The sequence below is a fragment of the Panulirus ornatus genome, chromosome 57 (genome assembly GCF_036320965.1).
Source record: "Panulirus ornatus isolate Po-2019 chromosome 57, ASM3632096v1, whole genome shotgun sequence".
In the NCBI taxonomy this organism is placed as follows: Eukaryota; Metazoa; Arthropoda; class Malacostraca; order Decapoda; family Palinuridae; genus Panulirus; species Panulirus ornatus.
In genome coordinates, this window is record NC_092280.1 from 7,381,301 (window position 1) to 7,400,737 (window position 19,437).

The 19,437-nt window shown below is 46.3% G+C and overlaps 1 protein-coding gene across 8 annotated transcripts in view; it reads left to right on the forward strand.

Moving 5' to 3' along the window:
* The window catches only part of LOC139766154 (uncharacterized), a 257,903-nt gene that overhangs the window by 118,707 nt on the left and 119,759 nt on the right, over positions 1–19,437 (forward strand). For 6 of the 8 annotated variants that reach the window (XM_071694422.1, XM_071694424.1, XM_071694423.1 and 3 more), the window contains 2 exons: positions 7,867–8,562; positions 9,885–10,107. In XM_071694422.1, the coding sequence (XP_071550523.1) occupies positions 7,874–8,562; positions 9,885–10,107 (912 nt within the window). In that variant the 5' untranslated portion in view covers positions 7,867–7,873. The remainder of the gene's footprint in view (positions 1–7,866; positions 8,563–9,884; positions 10,108–19,437) is intronic. The other 2 variants (XM_071694425.1, XM_071694420.1) reach the window with 1 other exon arrangement.

Genomic DNA, 19,437 nt, shown 5'->3' on the forward strand with positions numbered 1-19,437 from the left:
GGTGCGGTGTAATATGGTGTGGTGTGGTGTGCGGTGTAATGTGGTGTGGTGTGGTATGGTGTGATACAGTGTTGTGTGGTGTAAGATAAGGTCACTGTGACGTTGTGGGATAGGTGGGCAGGGCGGTAAGGCAAGACTGGTGTTGTGGGAAAGAAAAAGAGAGAGAGAAAGATGGAATGGTGCGTCTCCTGTAGGGTTGTTCCAGACACGAAAGAAACGGATGACGTTCCCTAGTGCCTGTTTCTGACGAGTGACGCACGTGGTGGTCGGTCTGAGGCAGTGGATGGGGTGGAGTGGATGTAGAGTGGATGTGGCGTAGTGGGTGCGGAGGGAGAATGTTGTTGTTGTCATGACACTAGCGAAGGGGGATGGGATGACAGGAGCCTCGTCTAGAAATGGAGCTGATGAAGATTGTTGCCTCTCCCTGCAAAATGATGATGCCAATAGCAGAGGCGATGACAGCTTTACTCGTTCCTCCTATTCCCTCTTACCATCTGTTCCCCAGCTTCCCCAAGTATCCTCAGCATTTTGACCCGCGTCTTCCACGTCCCTACTCAATTTCCCCCAGAAATCCATCTCATAACAATTGCCAGCGCCATCCACCTACATACCAAGAGCCTGACCCAAAATAACACCGTCGCTTCTAGTTATCACTGCAGTGGAAATCGGCGTCGGTGGTGTGCCAATCTTCCCTACAAGTGGCACCCAGAAACAATGAGCGTCACAGTTATATATAGTGCCATATTGAGGACCATTGAGGCTTATCGCCGGCACAGCCAAGGTCAAGCAGAGGAAGGACCTGAAGGGGGTCGAGATATGAATGAGGGAGGACGAGGGAGAGACGTTGGACATGGTTGTCCTCAAGACACTCGATCGAACTTGGTTTCCAGAGGAGAGATATTTGGCTGGAGGGGTTTTATTCAAACCAGATATGTTTTAAAGTAGAAAGGATAGATTCTGGTTGTGTCAGTGTGTTTTAGAGGGGTTTGATTGAGAGGAATATATGGAAGAAGGACAAGTTAGTTCATTCTGACGCACCCCGCTGAGTTCGAATTCGGGGTGAGGCAGAGTACATAACGAGAGGCAGAGGTTCTTTGTTCCGTAGTGTTGCACTGGGGGTGCTCTGGGTCGTGGTCTTCTTGAGGAGGAGGTGTTATGAGGTCCTTGGTGTCGGGTAAGGAAGAAAGAGGCGTTGTAAGGCTTTTGGTAGCTTGGGGAAGGGCTTTTGTAGGGGTCGTGAACGTGTCTTGTGTAGGATCTGCTGTTGGGTCGTGAGTGTTCTTCGTCGCGTTATTTTGTAGAAAAGTTCTTCATCTTTTGGGGTTGTCTGTATCTCCTTGTTCTTCCCCGTTCTCTGCTTCCTCCCTCCCCTTCTCTTCTCTCTCGCTCTCTCTCTCTCTTTCTGTCACTCCCTCACACCCAACCTAACAAGCTCCATTACTGTCAAGGGGGAACAATGATGCCGTCTTCCATCTCCCAAACGCCTCCTCAAGCCCGTATTTCTCCCGACATGATATTCATGAAGAGCTGGGCCGATGTTCAAGACGCAGACGACGGTGTCAGACGGGCCTGACGCTGCCCACATTTTTCTGTCAGCGGGCGAGGCTGACGCCCCACACTACAGCTGTCTCCCCTTTTTTCAACAGCTTCATATCTTTTAAACAAACTAGTGAAAAAGATAAATTACTTTAAAGCAAAAGATATTGTAAGGAAAACCTTTCTTTTAAACATACTGTTAAAGAATGAGACAAATATGACCAGGAGAAAAAAGATTCAGTTTTAAACTTGATGCGAGAAATGTCTTTGAGACAAACGAGGAGAAAAACCTTTTTTGTTCTCTCGAACTAGTGATAAAAAAGATCTCTTTGAGAGGAACGTATCGCAAGGAGAATCTTCTTATAAACGAATTATTGTTAAGGAATACCTTTGAAGACGAACAACAGGAAAACTTCATTTGAACTGGAGAAAAATGAGAAAACTGAACTATGGGTCAGACTAGGAGAGATTTTGTGTAAGAGACCTGGCGATAAAAAAGAAAAACAAGAAATTCAAGGGAGAACTGATCATAGAGGACAATCTTTGTTTCAAACGATCATGTTACGAGAAATCACTTGAAGACAGACATATCATTGGAGAAAAACCTCTTGTTTTGTGAATGTGGTTATGAGGAACCCTTCTTGACTCACGGAGTAACAGGAGGCGTCTATTCACGACGAGTAAGGCAATCTAAACCTCACTAAAGAGTATACAATTATCAGCAACGCAACAACATCCATAAAAAAGGAATTTTCTTGAGGAACTTTATGATACATGTATCATGATAACACGTCCAGGCTTAATGTGGTCTTGGATAAGACTTAGAAATTAGATTCTAAATCTAATCAATGAAGAGACCCTGTAAAGAATCTAATATTACAGTAAACTCTTTGAACAAGAACGAAGACAACAGAAAACTGACGTCATTGGAAACGATTAACGGATGGCGAACGCCCCCACATATACCCTGTATAAAATGGTGCCTTAATTTCCCTCCTATAAAGTTGTATGACAACGTCCACTTGAAATCAATGACTGTAGTCAATACACGTCTCTTCGTTGTATATCAGTTGACTGTTATATTCGTTTTCTGTATCTCCCTTGATGATGCGATCATTATACAAAAATGATCACCCCATAGATCTTGAAAATCCCTTTATTCTATACCCCTCTGCTGATTATGGCACACGTAACGTCATTGAATCTGTCTTAATTGCTAGTACTAAGAACTTTAATTTGTCCTCAGGCAATTTTAAAGCCCATCCTAGCATTAACCAAATCATTATGAGAGAATTGACAAAACACAAAACCATAAAAAAAGTTGTTCAAGACACACCCAGCTACCCAGGTCAACCCCCGCCACGTGACCCCCTTAATCACTCTCCCTTACAACGGTTACTGCCAGAAAAAGCGGACAGTGGTTGGTCTGTACTGATTGGTGTTGGACGGCGGGACTCAAGTGCGATGTTGGGATTTAAATAACTTTGTTAAGTACTGGCACCTGATGATGAGGTGGATTGTCTCCACGAAACATGTCCTGCCACATGTATAGAAAAATTACATATTAAATTGTATGAACTGCTGAAGTGCGATTTCACCTTCATGCTGTCACCACGGACAAGTGTGATAATCGTATATATATATATATATATATATATATATATATATATATATATATATATATATATATATATTAAAAGAAAGGAGTTTTATTTCCTTTTCTTAAAGGAATCGTTTATTTACGACATTTCTCAGCGTGGACTGGTTTTCTGACGGTGTTTAGCGCCAGGGGTGGCGTTCTGTATTGGGTAATTTATCCTCACGGTCGCATCCTCCACACGAAATCATGTCGGGAAATGTTTTGTGAAAAAGATTGTGGCGTTGGGCAACACTGATGAGTCTTATCCCTCCCCTCCCCAACTACACACTGAGAAATTTGCATTCCGAAAGCAGTTTTCCATCTCGTGGTTACGAGAATTCCCTTAAGGGAGAGAGCGTTTCTGTCGAACCGCTTCTGAAAGAAAGAAGACTCCATAGAACCTCTTCGAAAGGAGAAGCAGACGCCATAGAACCTATTCGAAGGGAAAAGTAGGATTCATTGGACGAATTTTGAGGGAAACGTAGGCTCCATATAACCTATTCTTTAGGGAAAAGCAGGCTCCATAGCACCTCTTCCACGGGGAATAAAAGGACTTCGTAGGACCTATTCTGAGATCGATGTGAACCCCTTATAGGGCGTAAGACCTAAGGATCCTTGTTAAGCCTCATGCAGGACGATGCTTCTTCAACGAAACTCGAAGTCTCCTTCTGCTCACGAAATCAAGTCTCTTGCTACGTACGTTCCCGAGTGGCGTTATTTCAAAACCAGAATTTATCTCTAATATACTATTTAAATGCCACAAGTCACGTCATACAGATGAATTAATCCACGTAAGACGAGCTGAAGAAATAGAGAAATGTCAGAATGTCTTGTTAGTCTCATTTATAACGTATAAAATCACCTTTACTTAAGACATCAATGTTTCATCTACCTTTAAAATAATTTATGAAAAAAACAGAATGTTTTCAGGGCCCAGCAATAACGAAAATCCTCATTCACACAACCCTGAAATAACGTCCACTCTTTCTTTTACAACCTGTAAACAATGAATCTCCATTTTTTTTTTTTACTTTAAATCCATGAAAATCTGCTGATTGAACACAACAGACGTAAACCACCAATGCAATCTGTACCTGGTAAATCCCTGGCCACTGTGAGGGTAATCCTGATGAACGAGGGGATTTAAAAGGGGGGGATTTATGGAGCAGTTGGTCATCTGGTCGGTAAAAGGCGGAAAGGGGAGAGGGGGAGGAGGGAGAGAAAATAGTATTCTAAGGGTTAGGGTAAATGAATACCAGGACTATGTGTATCGTGATCGTGTGGTTATGTATATATATATATATATATATATATATATATATATATATATATATATATATATATATTATCCCTGGGGATAGGGGATTAAGAATATTTCCCACGTATTCCCTGCGTGTCGTAGAAGGCGACTAAAAGGGGAGGGAGCGGGGGGCTGGAAATCCTCCCCTCTCTTTTTTTTTTTTTTTTTCCAAAAGAAGGAACAGAGTGGGGCCAGGTGAGGATATTCCAAAAAAGGCCCAGTCCTCTGTTCTTAACGCTACCTCGCTAACGCGGGAAATGGCGAATAGTTTAAAATATATATATATATATATATATATATATATATATATATATATATATATATATATATTCCAACCTACATGGAGATTCGTCTTCCATTTTCTTCCTTAATGTATCTGCCTCAAACCTCCAATCCTCCACATACCTTTTGTCCCTCCCCCTTCCAGTTCTCCCTTACTCTTTTTACGTTATCTTACGCTACCCTCTTCTGTCTGTCTGTCTGTCTCTCTCTCTCTCTCTCTCTCTCTCTCTCTCTCTCTCTCTCTCTCTCTCTCTCTCTCTCTCTCTCTCTCTCTCTCTCACCCTTTAGAATGATAGTCTTTCAATACCTCTCTCCTTTATGGTCGTCACACATACCTTCTCCTCCTGTCCCATAAAGTCTTCTCCCTTCTTCTCAAGGCCTTTGCTTCCCTTATCTTCTTTCCGTTCTCCAACAAATTCTGCTTTTTATTTTCTCTCATTCTTTCTCTGCACATCACTGTTTTTCCCCAAATCTCGTTTTTCCCCTGTAAGGTAAAAGATTCCCCCATATTTTTTCCCCTTGATTGTTGTTTTGGCGATATTATTTTCTGGACTCAGCCACCGTCATCAAGGCAGAGGGATCACCTTCGTAATCTATGGTGTGTCGATGCTCTGTGTGTCTGTGTCGGGGAAAGTCTTCAGGGAAGGAGGGTGTCAGCAGGCGTCATACAATTTTCTCTAACATGTAATTTTTCTATACATGTGGCACGACATGTTTCGTGGAGACAATCCACCTCATCATCAGGTGCCAGTACTTAACAAAGTTATTTAAATCCCAACATCACACTTGATTCCCGCCGTCCAGCACCAATCTGTATAGACCAACCACTGTCTGCTTTGTCTGGCAGTAACCGTTGTAAGGGAGAGTGATTAAGGGGGGTCACGTGGCGGGGGTTGACCTGGGTAGTTGGGTGTGTCTTGAACAATTGTGTTTATGTTTTCATGTTTTGTCAATTTCTCATAATGATTTGGTTAATGCTAGGATGGGCTTTAGAAATTCCTGGGGACACTTCAAAGTTCTTAGCACTAGCAATTAAGAGAGATTCGATGACTTTGCGTATGGCATAATCAGCAGAGGGGTATAGAATAACGGGATTTTCAAGATCTATGGGGTGATCATTTTCATGACAATGTTTAGCGATCGCATTTTTGTGGTCATCCCTGCGTACTGCATGACGGTGTCAATAACACCTCTCCGTTACAGTTTTACCTGTCTGGCCTATATGAATATATTTACATGCCTTGCATTTGACGGCGTAAACACTCCCAATTGTTGCATGATTTGGCCCACTGTTTACTAAGGTCATAGTGATGGTGTTATTGCACTGGAAAGCAACATTATAAGCACTGATTTTTTAAAACATGTTTTAGATTATCTAAGTTGGGAGGAATAAGGCAACACTAAACATTAGACTTATCCTTATTTGTCACATTTTTGTTACAAGAAGCATAAAATGTCTTCCTGGCCTTCCAGTGAACTCTGTTCACAAACTAATTGGGATAATACAAACATATATATATACATATATATATATATATATATATATATATATATATATATATATATATATATATATATATATGATGAAAAATAAAAACAAAATAATATCACACTTCATCTATCTGTGTAAAACACAGATTAGATTTCCCAAACGCTCTAGAATAAACAATCTACCAGTGTTTGTTTTATTCTCTTATTAGTTTTAACAGTTCTTAATTAGAAGACTTGGGTGATCACCTTTAGCCTCATTTGAATTTCCCAAGGTACTAATGAATGCACGGGGCAAGATGGTAGTCCGTGGGCGTCATACATCAACAACCCGCCTGGTGTTATCTGCCTGGCGTCTGCTGACAATATCTCTTTGAGGCAGCCCAGCGTTAAGTCAAACACCGGAAGTATAAATCAACTCCACCGCCCAAGTCGCCCTCCCTCGCCGATGGAGACCGCCGCGGACATCACACGAATTCCGTAGTTATAATTACCGCCCCGAACGATAGAGAGGGGCCGGGGTTTTATCGGAAGTACGTGGCACACCCGCGAAATGCTGGTGTTACCGCTCGTGCCTTGGAGTCTGCTCTGCCAGACCGCTCGCCTACCCCGCGTGCCACCGAGGCTGGTAGTGATACCCACGTCTTTCTTAAACCTCGGCTCGGTGGGGTCCGCCAACGCCGGCCAGAGTTCGGAGACTTAGTAGGGTAGGTCCTGGTAGTGAAGGCCAGAGGTTAGGTCTAGAGGCCGGGACAGAAATAACGAGAGAGAGAGGGGGGGTTTGTTTTAAGGGCAAGGGTCCATCACACACTTCATAGACCATCTGATGGATCTTAAACAGGTAAAGAGTTGAGTCGTATGCCCAGCGGTCTATTAATAGACTCTCAGTGGCCGAGGAGAGAGAGAGAGAGAGAGAGAGAGAGAGAGAGAGAGAGAGAGAGAGAGAGAGAGAGAGAGGCGCGGAGAGCGGACGTGAGAGACGGAATGAGTGGGGGTAGAGAGGAGGAAAGGTGAGGGGTTAGGGACGAGTAAGGGGAAACATAGTGAGGGGAAAGAAAAGCTGTAAATGGAAGGAGGGGAACAGGTGTTAATGAGGTTTGTAGCGGGTGGTAGCGGTGTGTTTACGGGGCTGGTGGTGCTGTGAGTCATATACTAGTGGCCAGGGTGTGGGTTACCGCACCTCCCTGCTTACACGATGATGATTTAACGCCGTAGCAGACGAGAAGAAATGAGACGCCTCAAGACATAATTCTGGAGAGAATTCGTCCACAGCTTCCACCTTTCAAGTGGTGACTTATGAGTAGATAATGTTCTATGTAGATCATTGATGAGTTTCCGTGAGTTGTTCTATATTTCTGGAGAGAATTCGTCTACAACTTCACCTCTCAAGTGGTGACTTATGAGTAGATAATGATGTTCTAAGTAGATCATTCATGTGTTTCCGCGAATTATACACGTTCATAGCATTTGGTTAGGATAATTCATTGTTCGTCATGAGTGTGATAGATATTCCACTTGGCTTTGGTACTAGTAGTTTAGATCATTCGTGCCTTTGATCAATTATATTGTTGTTACCCCATGCGTGTGAGGTCTCAAAGTTTCTCTCTCCGTTTTCTTCCAGATTGACAATGTCGTCGAAGCGTAAGTCGCTCCCGACGAAGGTACTTGATTCATTCCCCGACGCCAGCGACATGCTGGTGGAAGACGCGCCTCCACTCGTCTCCACCACCGGCGGCGACTCCGACAACTCCGCTGGAGGCTCCGAGTTCAGTTACGGCGACGAAGGCACCGTAGGGATGTCCCCGGCACGCTGGTCCGACACCGAGGTGGCCTCGACGGGCGAGGCTAAGAGGACTCGAAGAGAGAGTTCGGTTGATTCTGACGACCTGGCTCAGCACCTGTACCCCTTCGCCAACCCGTTCCTCCAAGCGAAACTGCAGGAGGTGCGACTGCAGCAGGAACATGCAAGGCTTCTTCAGGAGGCCGCCGTGGCGAGACACGAACACCAACAGCAGCAGCAGCAGCAACAGCAACAACACCAGCACCACCAACAGCAGCTGCAGCACCACCTACAACAGCAGCAACAGCAGCAGCAGCAACAACAACAGCAGCACCAACACCTTCAACAACAGCAGCACCTACAGCAACAACAACAGCAGCAAAGGAACTCTCTCTCCCCGCTGTCAGAGGCCGAGCGGGGAGGCATGCTGGTCAACGCAGCCAGGAAGTCCATGGACGATGTGCTCAAACGCCTCACTTCCAAGATGAGCCACAGTACGATCGACGACGCAGAGAGAGCAAAACGAGAACGAGAGAGGTAATTACCACTGGTTCTAGGTCAAGGGCCCTTGGGCCTAACAGCTATGACCTTTTTGGGGAAGGGCCCTTTGCTGTAACTGTTAGAAAGGTAATATTTGCTATGGCTGTTAGAAAGGTGATATCTGAATATTTCTAAGTATCTGCCTTATGGAATATGATATCCTTTACCTTTGCTATAACTGTTAGAAAGGTAATGTTTGCTCTGGCTGTTAGAAAGGTGATATCTGAATATTTTTAAGTATCTGCCTTATGGAATATGATATCCTTTAAACATAGTTAGAAGTTAAAGATAAAAACCCTTATTACATTGATGTTAGATTGATTTATGTTGCCACATAACTGAAGCAAGAAGGATAAATAAGTTGGAGGGACTATAAGAAAACAGTTCATTGCAAGTAAACACCATGTAATTTACTGAAGACAAAGTTTATAAACGTCATCTCTTCGCACTACCACATATTTCTCCCCTTTGGTGTTAGTCATCTTGCATTGGTTTCCTTCACAACTCACTCCTTGTCTTTACCGTAGATCCTCGCTACACATATGTCTGGATGTTTCACCTCTTTGATTTCTTTTTCTCCATCGCACTCGTGCTTTTATTTCTACTACTGTACCTATCTTTACTTCTCGTCCCATGTTACTTTCTTCACGTCTTTAGCACCATTATCACTCTTTATTTTCCTTACTCTAACTCTTCCTCCTCCCACTCCTTCTCTTGCTCCTCCTCCTGCCTTCTCCTCCTCCCTTATCTCCTCCTCTCGCTCTTCCTCCTGCTTTCTCCTCCTTCCTCATTTCCTCCTCTCGCCCCTCCTCCTGCCCCCTCCTCTTCCCTCATCTCATTCTATCGCTCCTCCTCCTGCCTTCTCCTCCTCTCTCACCTTCTCTCGCTCCTCCTCCTGCCTTCTCCTCCTCCCTCACCTCCTCCTCTCGCTCCTCCTCCTGCCTTCTCCTCCTCCCTCACCTCCTCTCGCTCCTCCTCCTGCCTTCTCCTCCTTCCTCACCTCCTCCTCTCGCTCCTCCTCCTGCCTTCTCCTCATCCCTCACTTCCTCTGCCTTCACCTCCCTCACCTCCTCCTCTCGCTCGCCCTCCTGCCTTCTCAACTTCCCTCATTCCTCCTCTTGCTCCTCCTCCTGCCTTCTCCTCCTCCCTCACCTCCTCTCGCTCCTCCTCCTGTCTTCTCCTCCTCCCTCACCTCCTCCCCTCGCTCTTCCTCCTGCCTTCTCACCCTACCTCACCTCCTTCTCCTCCAGTTGATATAACTGACCCGTCCGCCTCCCAACACCGTCTCACCGTGGTCTTGTATCTCCTTGTGTCCACAGTAGCAAACCTCCGGAGGCTCGCACGGCTCCCCCAAGCCCTCCCGTGTCCTCCAGCGGCGGGGTTCCCATGGGAGACCCTCTGGCCTCCATGACCCAGCTCCTCAGCGCCGACCCGGAGGCGCTCCACTCCCAGGAGAAGCGCATCACGGAGATCATAGCTCAGCTGCAGAAGTTGAGGGACTCCATCCGTCAGCAGCAGCCACAGGAGCCCCAACACGAGAAGGTAGGTGGTGGTTTTCTGACGTCCTTCACTCACTTGGGGCAGTCGGGGCGGAGGATGGCTCCTTGGCCCACCTCCACCCAGCTCCTGTAGGATAACCGACATACGGACTGAGGGTTGACCCGCTAGGATAGGTGAAATACGGACTGAGGGTTGACCCACTACGATGACTAAAATACGGACTTAGGTTGGCCCACTAGGATGACTAAAATACGGACTGAGTTTGGCTCACTAGGATGACTAAAATACGGACTGAGGGTTGACCCACTAGGATAAGTGAAATACGGACTGAGGGTTGGCCCACTAGGATGACTAAAATACGGACTGCGGTTGGCCCACTAAGATGGACTAAAATACGGACTGAGGGTTGACCCACAAGGATAACTGAAATACGGACTGAGGGCTGGCTCACTAGGATGGACTAAAATACGGACTGAGTGTTAGTGGACGATAACTGAAATACGAACTGAGGATTGGCCCACTTGGACGACTAAAATACGAACTGAGGATTGGCCCACTTGGACGACTAAAATACGGACTGAGGGTTGACCCCACCTATACCAGACTTTTTTAGTTGGATAACTAAGGTACGAACTGCTAGCTGGTCCACCTTCAACCAAACGCTTTCTGGCGGTTCCTTTTCATCCAATTCTTGTAGAATAGGTAAGTGTTCCTCAACCATTTCTTTTCTTGTTTCATGATACGTTCTCGAGTGTGTAGATCCTCGCAGCGCTGTTGTACTCGAATTCAAATGTTTCTTTTTTTTTTTTTTCCCTCACCATCACTCACTGAAGGGAAGGGAAAGGAAAATCTACCTACGTACGTGAATATATCAAAACAAATGTAGTGCTTTTATGATTGACATTGTCGCTGCGTCACACGCCCGGTACGAAGCACTGACCAAAAAACATGGATTAGCTCTTGTCCCCATTGTTCAATTCTCGTAGGGTGATTAAGGTCCGGCCGGATTGCTGACTGTCCTCATTATTCATTTCTCATAGGGTGATTAAGATCCTGATTGCTAGTTGCCCTCATTCATCCAGGTCATGTAGGGTAACCATGGCACGGACTGCTGGTTTTTAGTGGACTGTCGCAAGGGTGGAAGAGGAGGAGGGATTTCTTGACCACCTCCACCTGGCTGTTCTGAGATAGCCAGGTGTAAGGAGGATGCTTCCTGGGTCTTCCCTTCCCCACACCTGGCTACTGTCGGTTGTTCTGTGGCAACAAGGGAGACGGAGGGAGTATTTGTCGACCTCAACCAGGTTTTGATGGGCTGTTTCAGGGCAGCGAGGGGTGGATGAGGAGGTGCAATTTGGCCCACTCAACCAGGCTATTATGGGCTGTTGAACTGGCAGCAAGGGTGGGTGAGCAGCAGATGCTTGTTGACTTCTTCACTTGGCTGTTATGGGCAGTTTGGGAGTCAATTGCTGCCTTTCAATGGCCATTGAGAAAGTATGTTATCATCACCTGGGTTTTTTTTTTTATTTTTCGTTCTGAGGAAATTATTGCTCGTTGGTGTTTCCGCTTCTTTACGATGATGATTTTGTAACAGGTGGTTCGTATTTCTGTAAGCTGTTCCAAGTAACTGTTTGCTGCACTTGTAAGATGATGTTGCTGTGAAGATGAGAATATAATGTTCACAGTTTCTTGCTTAGGTAAAGAAAAATGTTGATGTTATCTTCAATTATTTTTTCTGTAAAAAAAAGATGATGTTATCTTCAATGATTTTTTTTTGTAAAAAAAGATGATGTTATCTTTAATGATTTTTTTTTTATAAAAAAAGATGATGTTATCTTTCATGATGTTTTTTTGTGAAAAAAGATGATGTTATCCTCAATGTTTTTTTCTGTAAAACAAGATGAAGTTATCTTCAGTGTGTTCTCTGTAAAAAAAAAGATATCTTCAGAATTTTTTGTAAAAAAGATGATGTTATCTTCAATTTTTTTCTGTAAAAAAAAAGATATCTTCAGTAATTTTTTTTATGTAAAGTTTGTCTTTTTTTTTTTGTGCTTGGATCCAGAAAAAAGAAATATGTTTGTGATGATTAATATCAGACATTAGCCAGTCGTTAATGATGGTGTTGGCAAGATGGCCTTTGCTATTGACCCTTCTGTTGACCCTTCTGCCTCGATCAGCTTCTCCGTCAAGAGGACGTATTTGAGCATAGTGTTGACGGCGGTTTAGTTCTTGTGACTTCTCCTCGCTGTTCTCACTCGGGCTGGCCTTCGAGCATGATGCCTGAGGATTATTTGAAGAAGAAGGAGGAAATACCAGACGTGAATGTTTTCCGATGACTGCCCTCTGCTTGGCACACATGTGAAGGCAAGCAGGAACTGGTATATGAGACGGGGTTTATTTTGACTATCTGGACCGAAAGAATCAGTTGAATGCTCCTTTTCTTAAACGGCTCGCTGGCTGGAGGACATGAAAGACGGCATTTTATTCTTATGAGCTATAGCAAGTCTCCTGTCGGAAATGGAAGGTTCTTGAAGGTCGACGCGAATCGATCTGAAGGAGATGGTTTTTAGGAGATGGTAGCTAGGAGATGGTAGGTAGGAGATGGTAGCTAGGAGATGGTAGCTAGGAGATGGTAGTTAGGAGATGGTAGTTAGGAGATGGTAGCTAGGAGATGGTAGCTAGGAGATGGTAGTTAAAGATGGTAGTTAGGAGATGGTGGGTAGGAGATGGTAGTTAGGAGATGGTAGCTAGGAGATGGTAGTTAGGAGATGGTAGCTAGGATATGGTAGTTAGGAGATGGTAGCTAGGAGATGGTAGCTAGGAGATGGTAGTTACAGTATTTTGATATATAAGTATATTTTCTTCTTTTCCTTTCGTCTATTGTTGTATGATACGCTTGTCTGATATATTCTTAAAAAATTTTTCTCTTGTTCTTTTGTTTGTTGTTATTTTTGGACTCTGAAATCTGTGTGTGAAATGTTGTTCTATAATGTCCTTTTTGTACTTTTGAGTTTATGTATTTAACATTTCCTTTTCCTCTAGTTCTTCATCTTCCATCTTCATCTCCCTCTCGTCCGTTTCTTTTTCTTGTACCTTCCCATCACCTTGCCGTCCCTCTTCCTTCTCCCTCTCCCCTCCTTCACCTCCCATTCCCTACGTCTCGTTTCTCCTCTTAGCTTTATTACTGTACTTCAACATTTTCCCTTCGCCACTCTCCCATTCCCCTCTTCTTCATCTACTTACCCCTCCCATTCTCTTCCATCTCCTTCCTCGACGCCCCCCCTTTCCCTCCTTTCTCTCCTCCCCCTCTGCACACCTCCCCAGTGCGAGGTAGAGGACAGACACCCCGGGGAAGCACGCAGGCTAGCCCAAGACAGCGAAGCCAATAATGGGCAATGCTGCTTCAAAGACCTGCGTCTTCATTAGATATTCCCTCAATCTCCCCGCCGAAGAGACCTTCCTCCCCCGGCCTCCGGTGCCTACATCCCCGGCCTCCGGTGCCTACATCCCCGGCCTCCGGTGCCTACATCCCCGGCCTCCGGTGCCTACATCCCCGGCCTCCAGCGCCTTCGTCCCCGGCCTCCAGCGCCTTCGTCCCCGGCCTCCAGCACCTACATCCCCGGCCTCTAGCGCCTTCCTCCCCGGCCTCCAGCGCCTACATCCCCGGCCTCCAGCACCTTCTGTACCTCCTCCAACGCCTTCCTCCCCGGCCTTCAGCCTACCTCTCTCTCTCTCTCTCTCTCTCTCTCTCTCTCTCTCTCTCTCTCTCTCTCTCTCTCTCTCTCCCCAGTGGATCTCGGTGATTCGTGAGCAAGTCTTCTTTCTTCCTCGTTGCCGCCACGCCCTTGATCCTCGTCTCGCTGCTCAGGACAGAGTCATCCGCTTCTTATCCTGTATCTTGCAAGTTCCCGGCTCTCTCTCTCTCTCTCTCTCTCTCTCTCTCTCTCTCTCTCTCTCTCTCTCTCTCTCTCTCTCTCTCTCTCTCCAAGGTCCTTTGCATGTTCACTTTCTTCTCTCTGAGCCTCGGGTTTAAAAGGCCTTCACCACCTGTGAGTCTATCCTCTGTAAACCTCTCTCTCTCTCTCTCTTTCTCTACCCCGCCTTGAAGGACGTTTTTCCCCTTATCTTCCGAAAGAGAATGTTCTTCTTTACCTCCCTGCCAGGTGGTGATGCTCTCTTATCTGACCCCTTTTTTTATTATCTTTTTTTCGACCATGTATATCATCTTATGAAGGTTCTTATCTTCTCCTTTTGTTTCGTATTATGTGCCTTTGTATCTCTGTTTAGTACACAGTTCCTTCTTTTTTTTTTTTGGTCATATTTCGTTTTGTACAAGTTTCTGAGTTTTCGAATTGAAATATCTGTGAATTCTCCCGTTTTTTTTTTTCTTTTCTCTTTTTTTTCCGCCATTTTCGAACGCTATTTGTTTTTTGTCTGACTCTGTGGTGTGTTCATGAACCACAATCGTGTCATACTTTCAGTGTTCTAAGAGACCTGTCATTTATCATTTTTTTTTATATCTTCTTTATCAACCCTTTTCTCTGCCTCGTCTCCGTCCGTGTTCTGAAAATGGTGGTCTAGACTCTATTCACCGAATCCCTTTTTGTTTCCCATTTCAAGGTGAAAATTCTGCCAATTTCCATCATCCCTCGAATCACTGTCAATTATCTCTCTTTGCCTTATCTCTCTACTTCCTCCTCTTGTCTACTCTATCTCCTCTTATCTATCTAAGCCGATTTTCTATCATTCTTAGTTTTATTGCATTTTTCTGTTGCTGTTGCCACATCGTAATGCATTCTCTGTGTGTGTGTGTGTGTACACACATACTCTGTCTGTCTGTCTCTGTCTCTGTCTCTCTCTCTCTCTCTCTCTCTCTCTCTCTCTCTCTCTCTCTCTCTCTCTCTCTCTCTCTCTCTCTCTCTCTCTCTTCATTTCTTCCCCTCTCCTTCACTCTCTCGCTCATCTTCACTCTCTCTCTCTCTCTCTCTCTCTCTCTCTCTCTCTCTCTCTCTCTCTCTCTCTCTCTCTCTCTCTCTCTCTCTCTCTCTCTCATCCACACCAGTCACTCCCTCCTCCTCTTCCCCCCCCAATCATTCCATCCATACCTCCCTCTCTGCCATCCACTCCACTCCAACCAACCAACCCACCCTCCCTCCCTCCCTCCCTCTCTCAGCTGACTGTGAGTAGACCCCCCTCCCCTCCCCTCCCACTCCCCTCCCCTCCCCTCCCCTCCCCTCCCACTCCCCTCCCTCAAGTTCTGTTTTCTTTGGCTTTTGTTCTCGTTCTTGACAAAACATTCTAATGTACATGTGCTCCAACGTCATCCATGATACATCAAAGTTGTGTGGTCACACAGTTGATTGAATGAATCAAAATGGCCCTTAAGCCCTTCTTAACCCCAGACCCATATTCGCCGTATTAAACCCCCACCCAAACCCCACTCCAACCCCACACCCCCCACTCCAAACCCCTCTCCCTTCCCCTACGCAATCTGTGCTCCGTATTTTCTTTATCTCTCTGTTTTCTATGACACAATGCATTAATGATGGGGCTAAACGATACGATGGGGCTACACAAAGTTGCACAACGGAAGGGAAAGACTTGGTTGACGTGGATTTCTTGATTGGCAACATGACTCATCAAAACACGAATTATTATTTTTGTTCTTTTTTTTCTCCTTTGTTCTCCGGAATATTTTTGTTGTTGTTGTTGTTGTTGTTGTTGTTGTTGTTGTTGTAATACGTGGGGGGAGGAGGGGGAGGAGTGGGGGGGGGGGATCTTCGCCACAAGCAGCTCTCAGTACACGAGTTCGAGTCCCCTTCCTCGAGGGGCGTCGTGAAGGTGACGGGTTGATGATGATGAAGATGATGATGATGGGAGTGTGAAGGTGACAGGTGTGAGGTGTTGGGGGGGGGGGGGGAAGTGAAGGGTAATGGAGAGAGAGAGAGAGAGAGAGAGAGAGAGAGAGAGAGAGAGAGAGAGAGAGAGATGATCGAGGGAGTGAAAGAGGAGGAGGGGGGAAAGAAATGAGGAGAGAGAGAGAGAGAGAGAGAGAGAGAGAGAGAGAGAGAGAGAGAGAGAGAGAGAGAGAGAGAGAGAGAGAGAGAACACAGCCAAGGGGCGCCTGACCTGCCTGCTGACCTGACCCTTCAAGCAGTCACCCACAGAAGGGCGAATTGTAAATTTTTTTTCCTCCCTTCTTCTCTCTCCCTGTGAGGCTTCCTTTCTCTCTCTCTCTCTCTCTCCTCCTTTTAACGAACGATTTAGTCAGTGCGTGTTAGTCTCTTTCTCCTATTCTCTGACTTCTCTCTCTCTCTCTCTCTCTCTCTCTCTCTCTCTCTCTCTCTCTCTCTCTCTCTCTCTCTCTCTCTCTCTCTCCCTAATGATTGCTCTCTCTGTCTCTGTCTCTGTCTCTCTCTCTCTCTCTCTCTCTCTCTCTCTCTCTCTCTCTCTCTCTCTCTCTCTCCGTCCCCCTACGGTGTCTCTGATGCTCTGACCCAAGTCTATCATGATAATGACATCTCTTTACACTCAATTACCTTTTGGCATATAGTCCTCTTGAGATTTAGCCAATAGACACACACACACACACACACACACACACACACGTCTAAACACATTTATTCAAGGATTCGAACGCGGGTCTCCGTTCGGGTGTTCTTAATTCTCTTTGAAGCCTTGGGACAAAAGACGATTGAAATGGCTTGCCCCCACACACCCCCACACACACCCTCCACACCCTCCCACACCCTCCCACACCACCCCACACCCCCCCACAATTTCAACAATGTTTCCCGCAGCGCCACACAATCCTATTATTAAAATTTCCCTTTGATGCGGTCAGCTCTGGCCAGACCTGCAAATATACAAGATTGAAACGTTTGTGGTGTACCGGGATGGAGGGGGGGAGGGAGGGGGGGGGGAAGGGGCAAAGGCCCCCCTCCCTCTCCCCCCTCCCCCTCCCCCCTCCTCTGTTTGTACTGGGGGGGGAAAGCGAGGGGGGGGGGGCAAAAAAAATTTATTTCCAGGACAGGTGTTTACATTTACTATTCTGTTGGGGTTAGTTCAGCTGGCTTTGTTTGTTTACGAAATGGATGAAACTGAGGCATGTATGTATGTGTGTGTGGCGCGCGCGTATCGCTGATAGATGGGTAGTTTTGGCGGGGGTTAGATAGATAGATAGGTGGCTCGGCGTGCGGGCGTGTGTACGGGCGGGCGGGTGCGTGCGCGGGCGGGTAGGCAAGGGAGCGAGCGCTCGCTTCGCTGGCTGGCGCCCCCAGGGTTGGGCCAGGTCAAATAGATAGACATGGTCGACAGATGTTAGCTACAGGATGAGGTCACGGAATGTTTGTTTGTGAGGTCATGGTTTGTTTGTTTATTTGCTTTTATTTTTTTTTTTGTCTGTTCATCTCGGCCTTCCCTAAAAATAAAAGCCATGGCGGCAGAAATGGAAACTATAACTTTTTTTTTTAACATTATTTTGTTTTTCACGTCTGAGAACACAGGACGTGTATAAAAAAAACAAAAACAAAAAAACAAAAGCCACCGGAAATAGCAGGAGTAGCGACAACTTTGTCATACACGAAAACAAAACAAAAACAGCAAAAATAACAGCAGTAATAATAGCATGAAGAACAAGAAGAACAAAAACAAAACAAGAACATTCGTAGGGAACAATGACAATATCAGAAACATCATAAACAACAACTGCAGCAGCAACCAACAACAACAACAACAACAACAACAACAACAACAAACACACGATCATCACCAACAACAACAGCATGTCCACCACCACCAACAACAACAGCATCTCCACCACCACCACCAACAGCGCCACCACCATCAACAACTACAGCATCACCAACAACAACAGCGCCACCACCACCACCAACAACAGCGCCACCACCACCACCAACAACAGCGCCACCACCATCAACAACTACAGCATCTCTACCAACAACAACAACGCCACCACCACCACCACCAACAGCATCTCCACCACCACCACCAACAACAGCGCCACCACCACCAACAACTACAGTATCTCCACCACCACCAACAGCATCTCCACCACCACCAACAGCATCTCCACCACCACCAACAGCATCTCCACCACCACCAACAGCATCTCCACCACCACCAACAGCATCTCCACCACCACCACCACCACCAACAGCATCACCACCAACAACTACAGCATCTCCACCACCACCAACAGCGCCACCACCACCACCACCAACAGCATCACCACCAACAACTACAGCATCTCCACCACCATCAACAGCATCTCCACCACCACCAACAGCATCTCCACCACCACCAACAGCATCTCCACCAACAACAACAGCGCCACCACCACCAACAACTACAGCGCCACCACCAACAACAACTACAGCATCTCCACCAACAACAGCGCCGCCACCACCACCACCAACAACAACGCCACCACCATCAACAACAAAAACAATACCAACACCACCACCACCACCAACAACAACAACAACACCAGGAAGGACAACAACAACAGCCCCCCCTCCTCCCCCCCGTTTCCCTCAGTGTGGACCAGGAGCGCGTCAAAAACTCGTCCGAGAATAGAGTTGAATCACAAGGTCCAGCTCCTCGTAGGACTCCGTAATTGACAAGAAAAACATCTTGGCTCACAAAGGCTGGCATACACGGCGTTGTGGACACCCAGCTCCTTAGCGGGGCGCCGGGCCCTTGTCAGAGGCGCTCTCAAAGGCACCCGGACTTTTACGAATTCACGCCGTGGCCCACGGTTTAGTGAGATGGATTTTCGGGTGTTAAACCACCGCTTAGCGTCCCAAGATCCCGGTGGTTCAGAAGAGATTTCTCTCTCTCTCTCTCTCTCTCTGTCTCTCTCTGTCTCTCTCTTTTTTTTTACTCTTCTCTCTTCACCTGTGGAGAGGAGGAGGCCTCGAGATCATAGGCGCGCATCGAGGAGGGGGGGTGGTCTTCAAGACGGTAATGGGGAGGTCTGTTTGAGGGTATTCGTGGCTGAAGATCAACTCCCTTTCGAGGGAAATATCTGGGTCCTTTCTTCTTCTTCTTCTTCTTCGTCTTGAAGAAGAAGAAGAAGAAGAAGAAGAAGAAGAAAAGAAGCGAAGTCTTACTTAACGAAATTTTCCCACATACTCGAAACCAGCCCCCGCTCCACACCCCCACACGGGAAAAAGGGGACAGAAGAAAACGTGAAGAGGAGGAGGAGACCGGGAGAAGGGAAAACGAGATGCGTCGCGACAGTTCCAACATGTCCGGGTCGAGCTGGGCGAGGGACAAACGGAACCTGTTCGAAGCGTCCCGAACGCGCGTCTCGACCCCCCAGCGCAGTGAAGACCTTAAGTAGGCCACAAT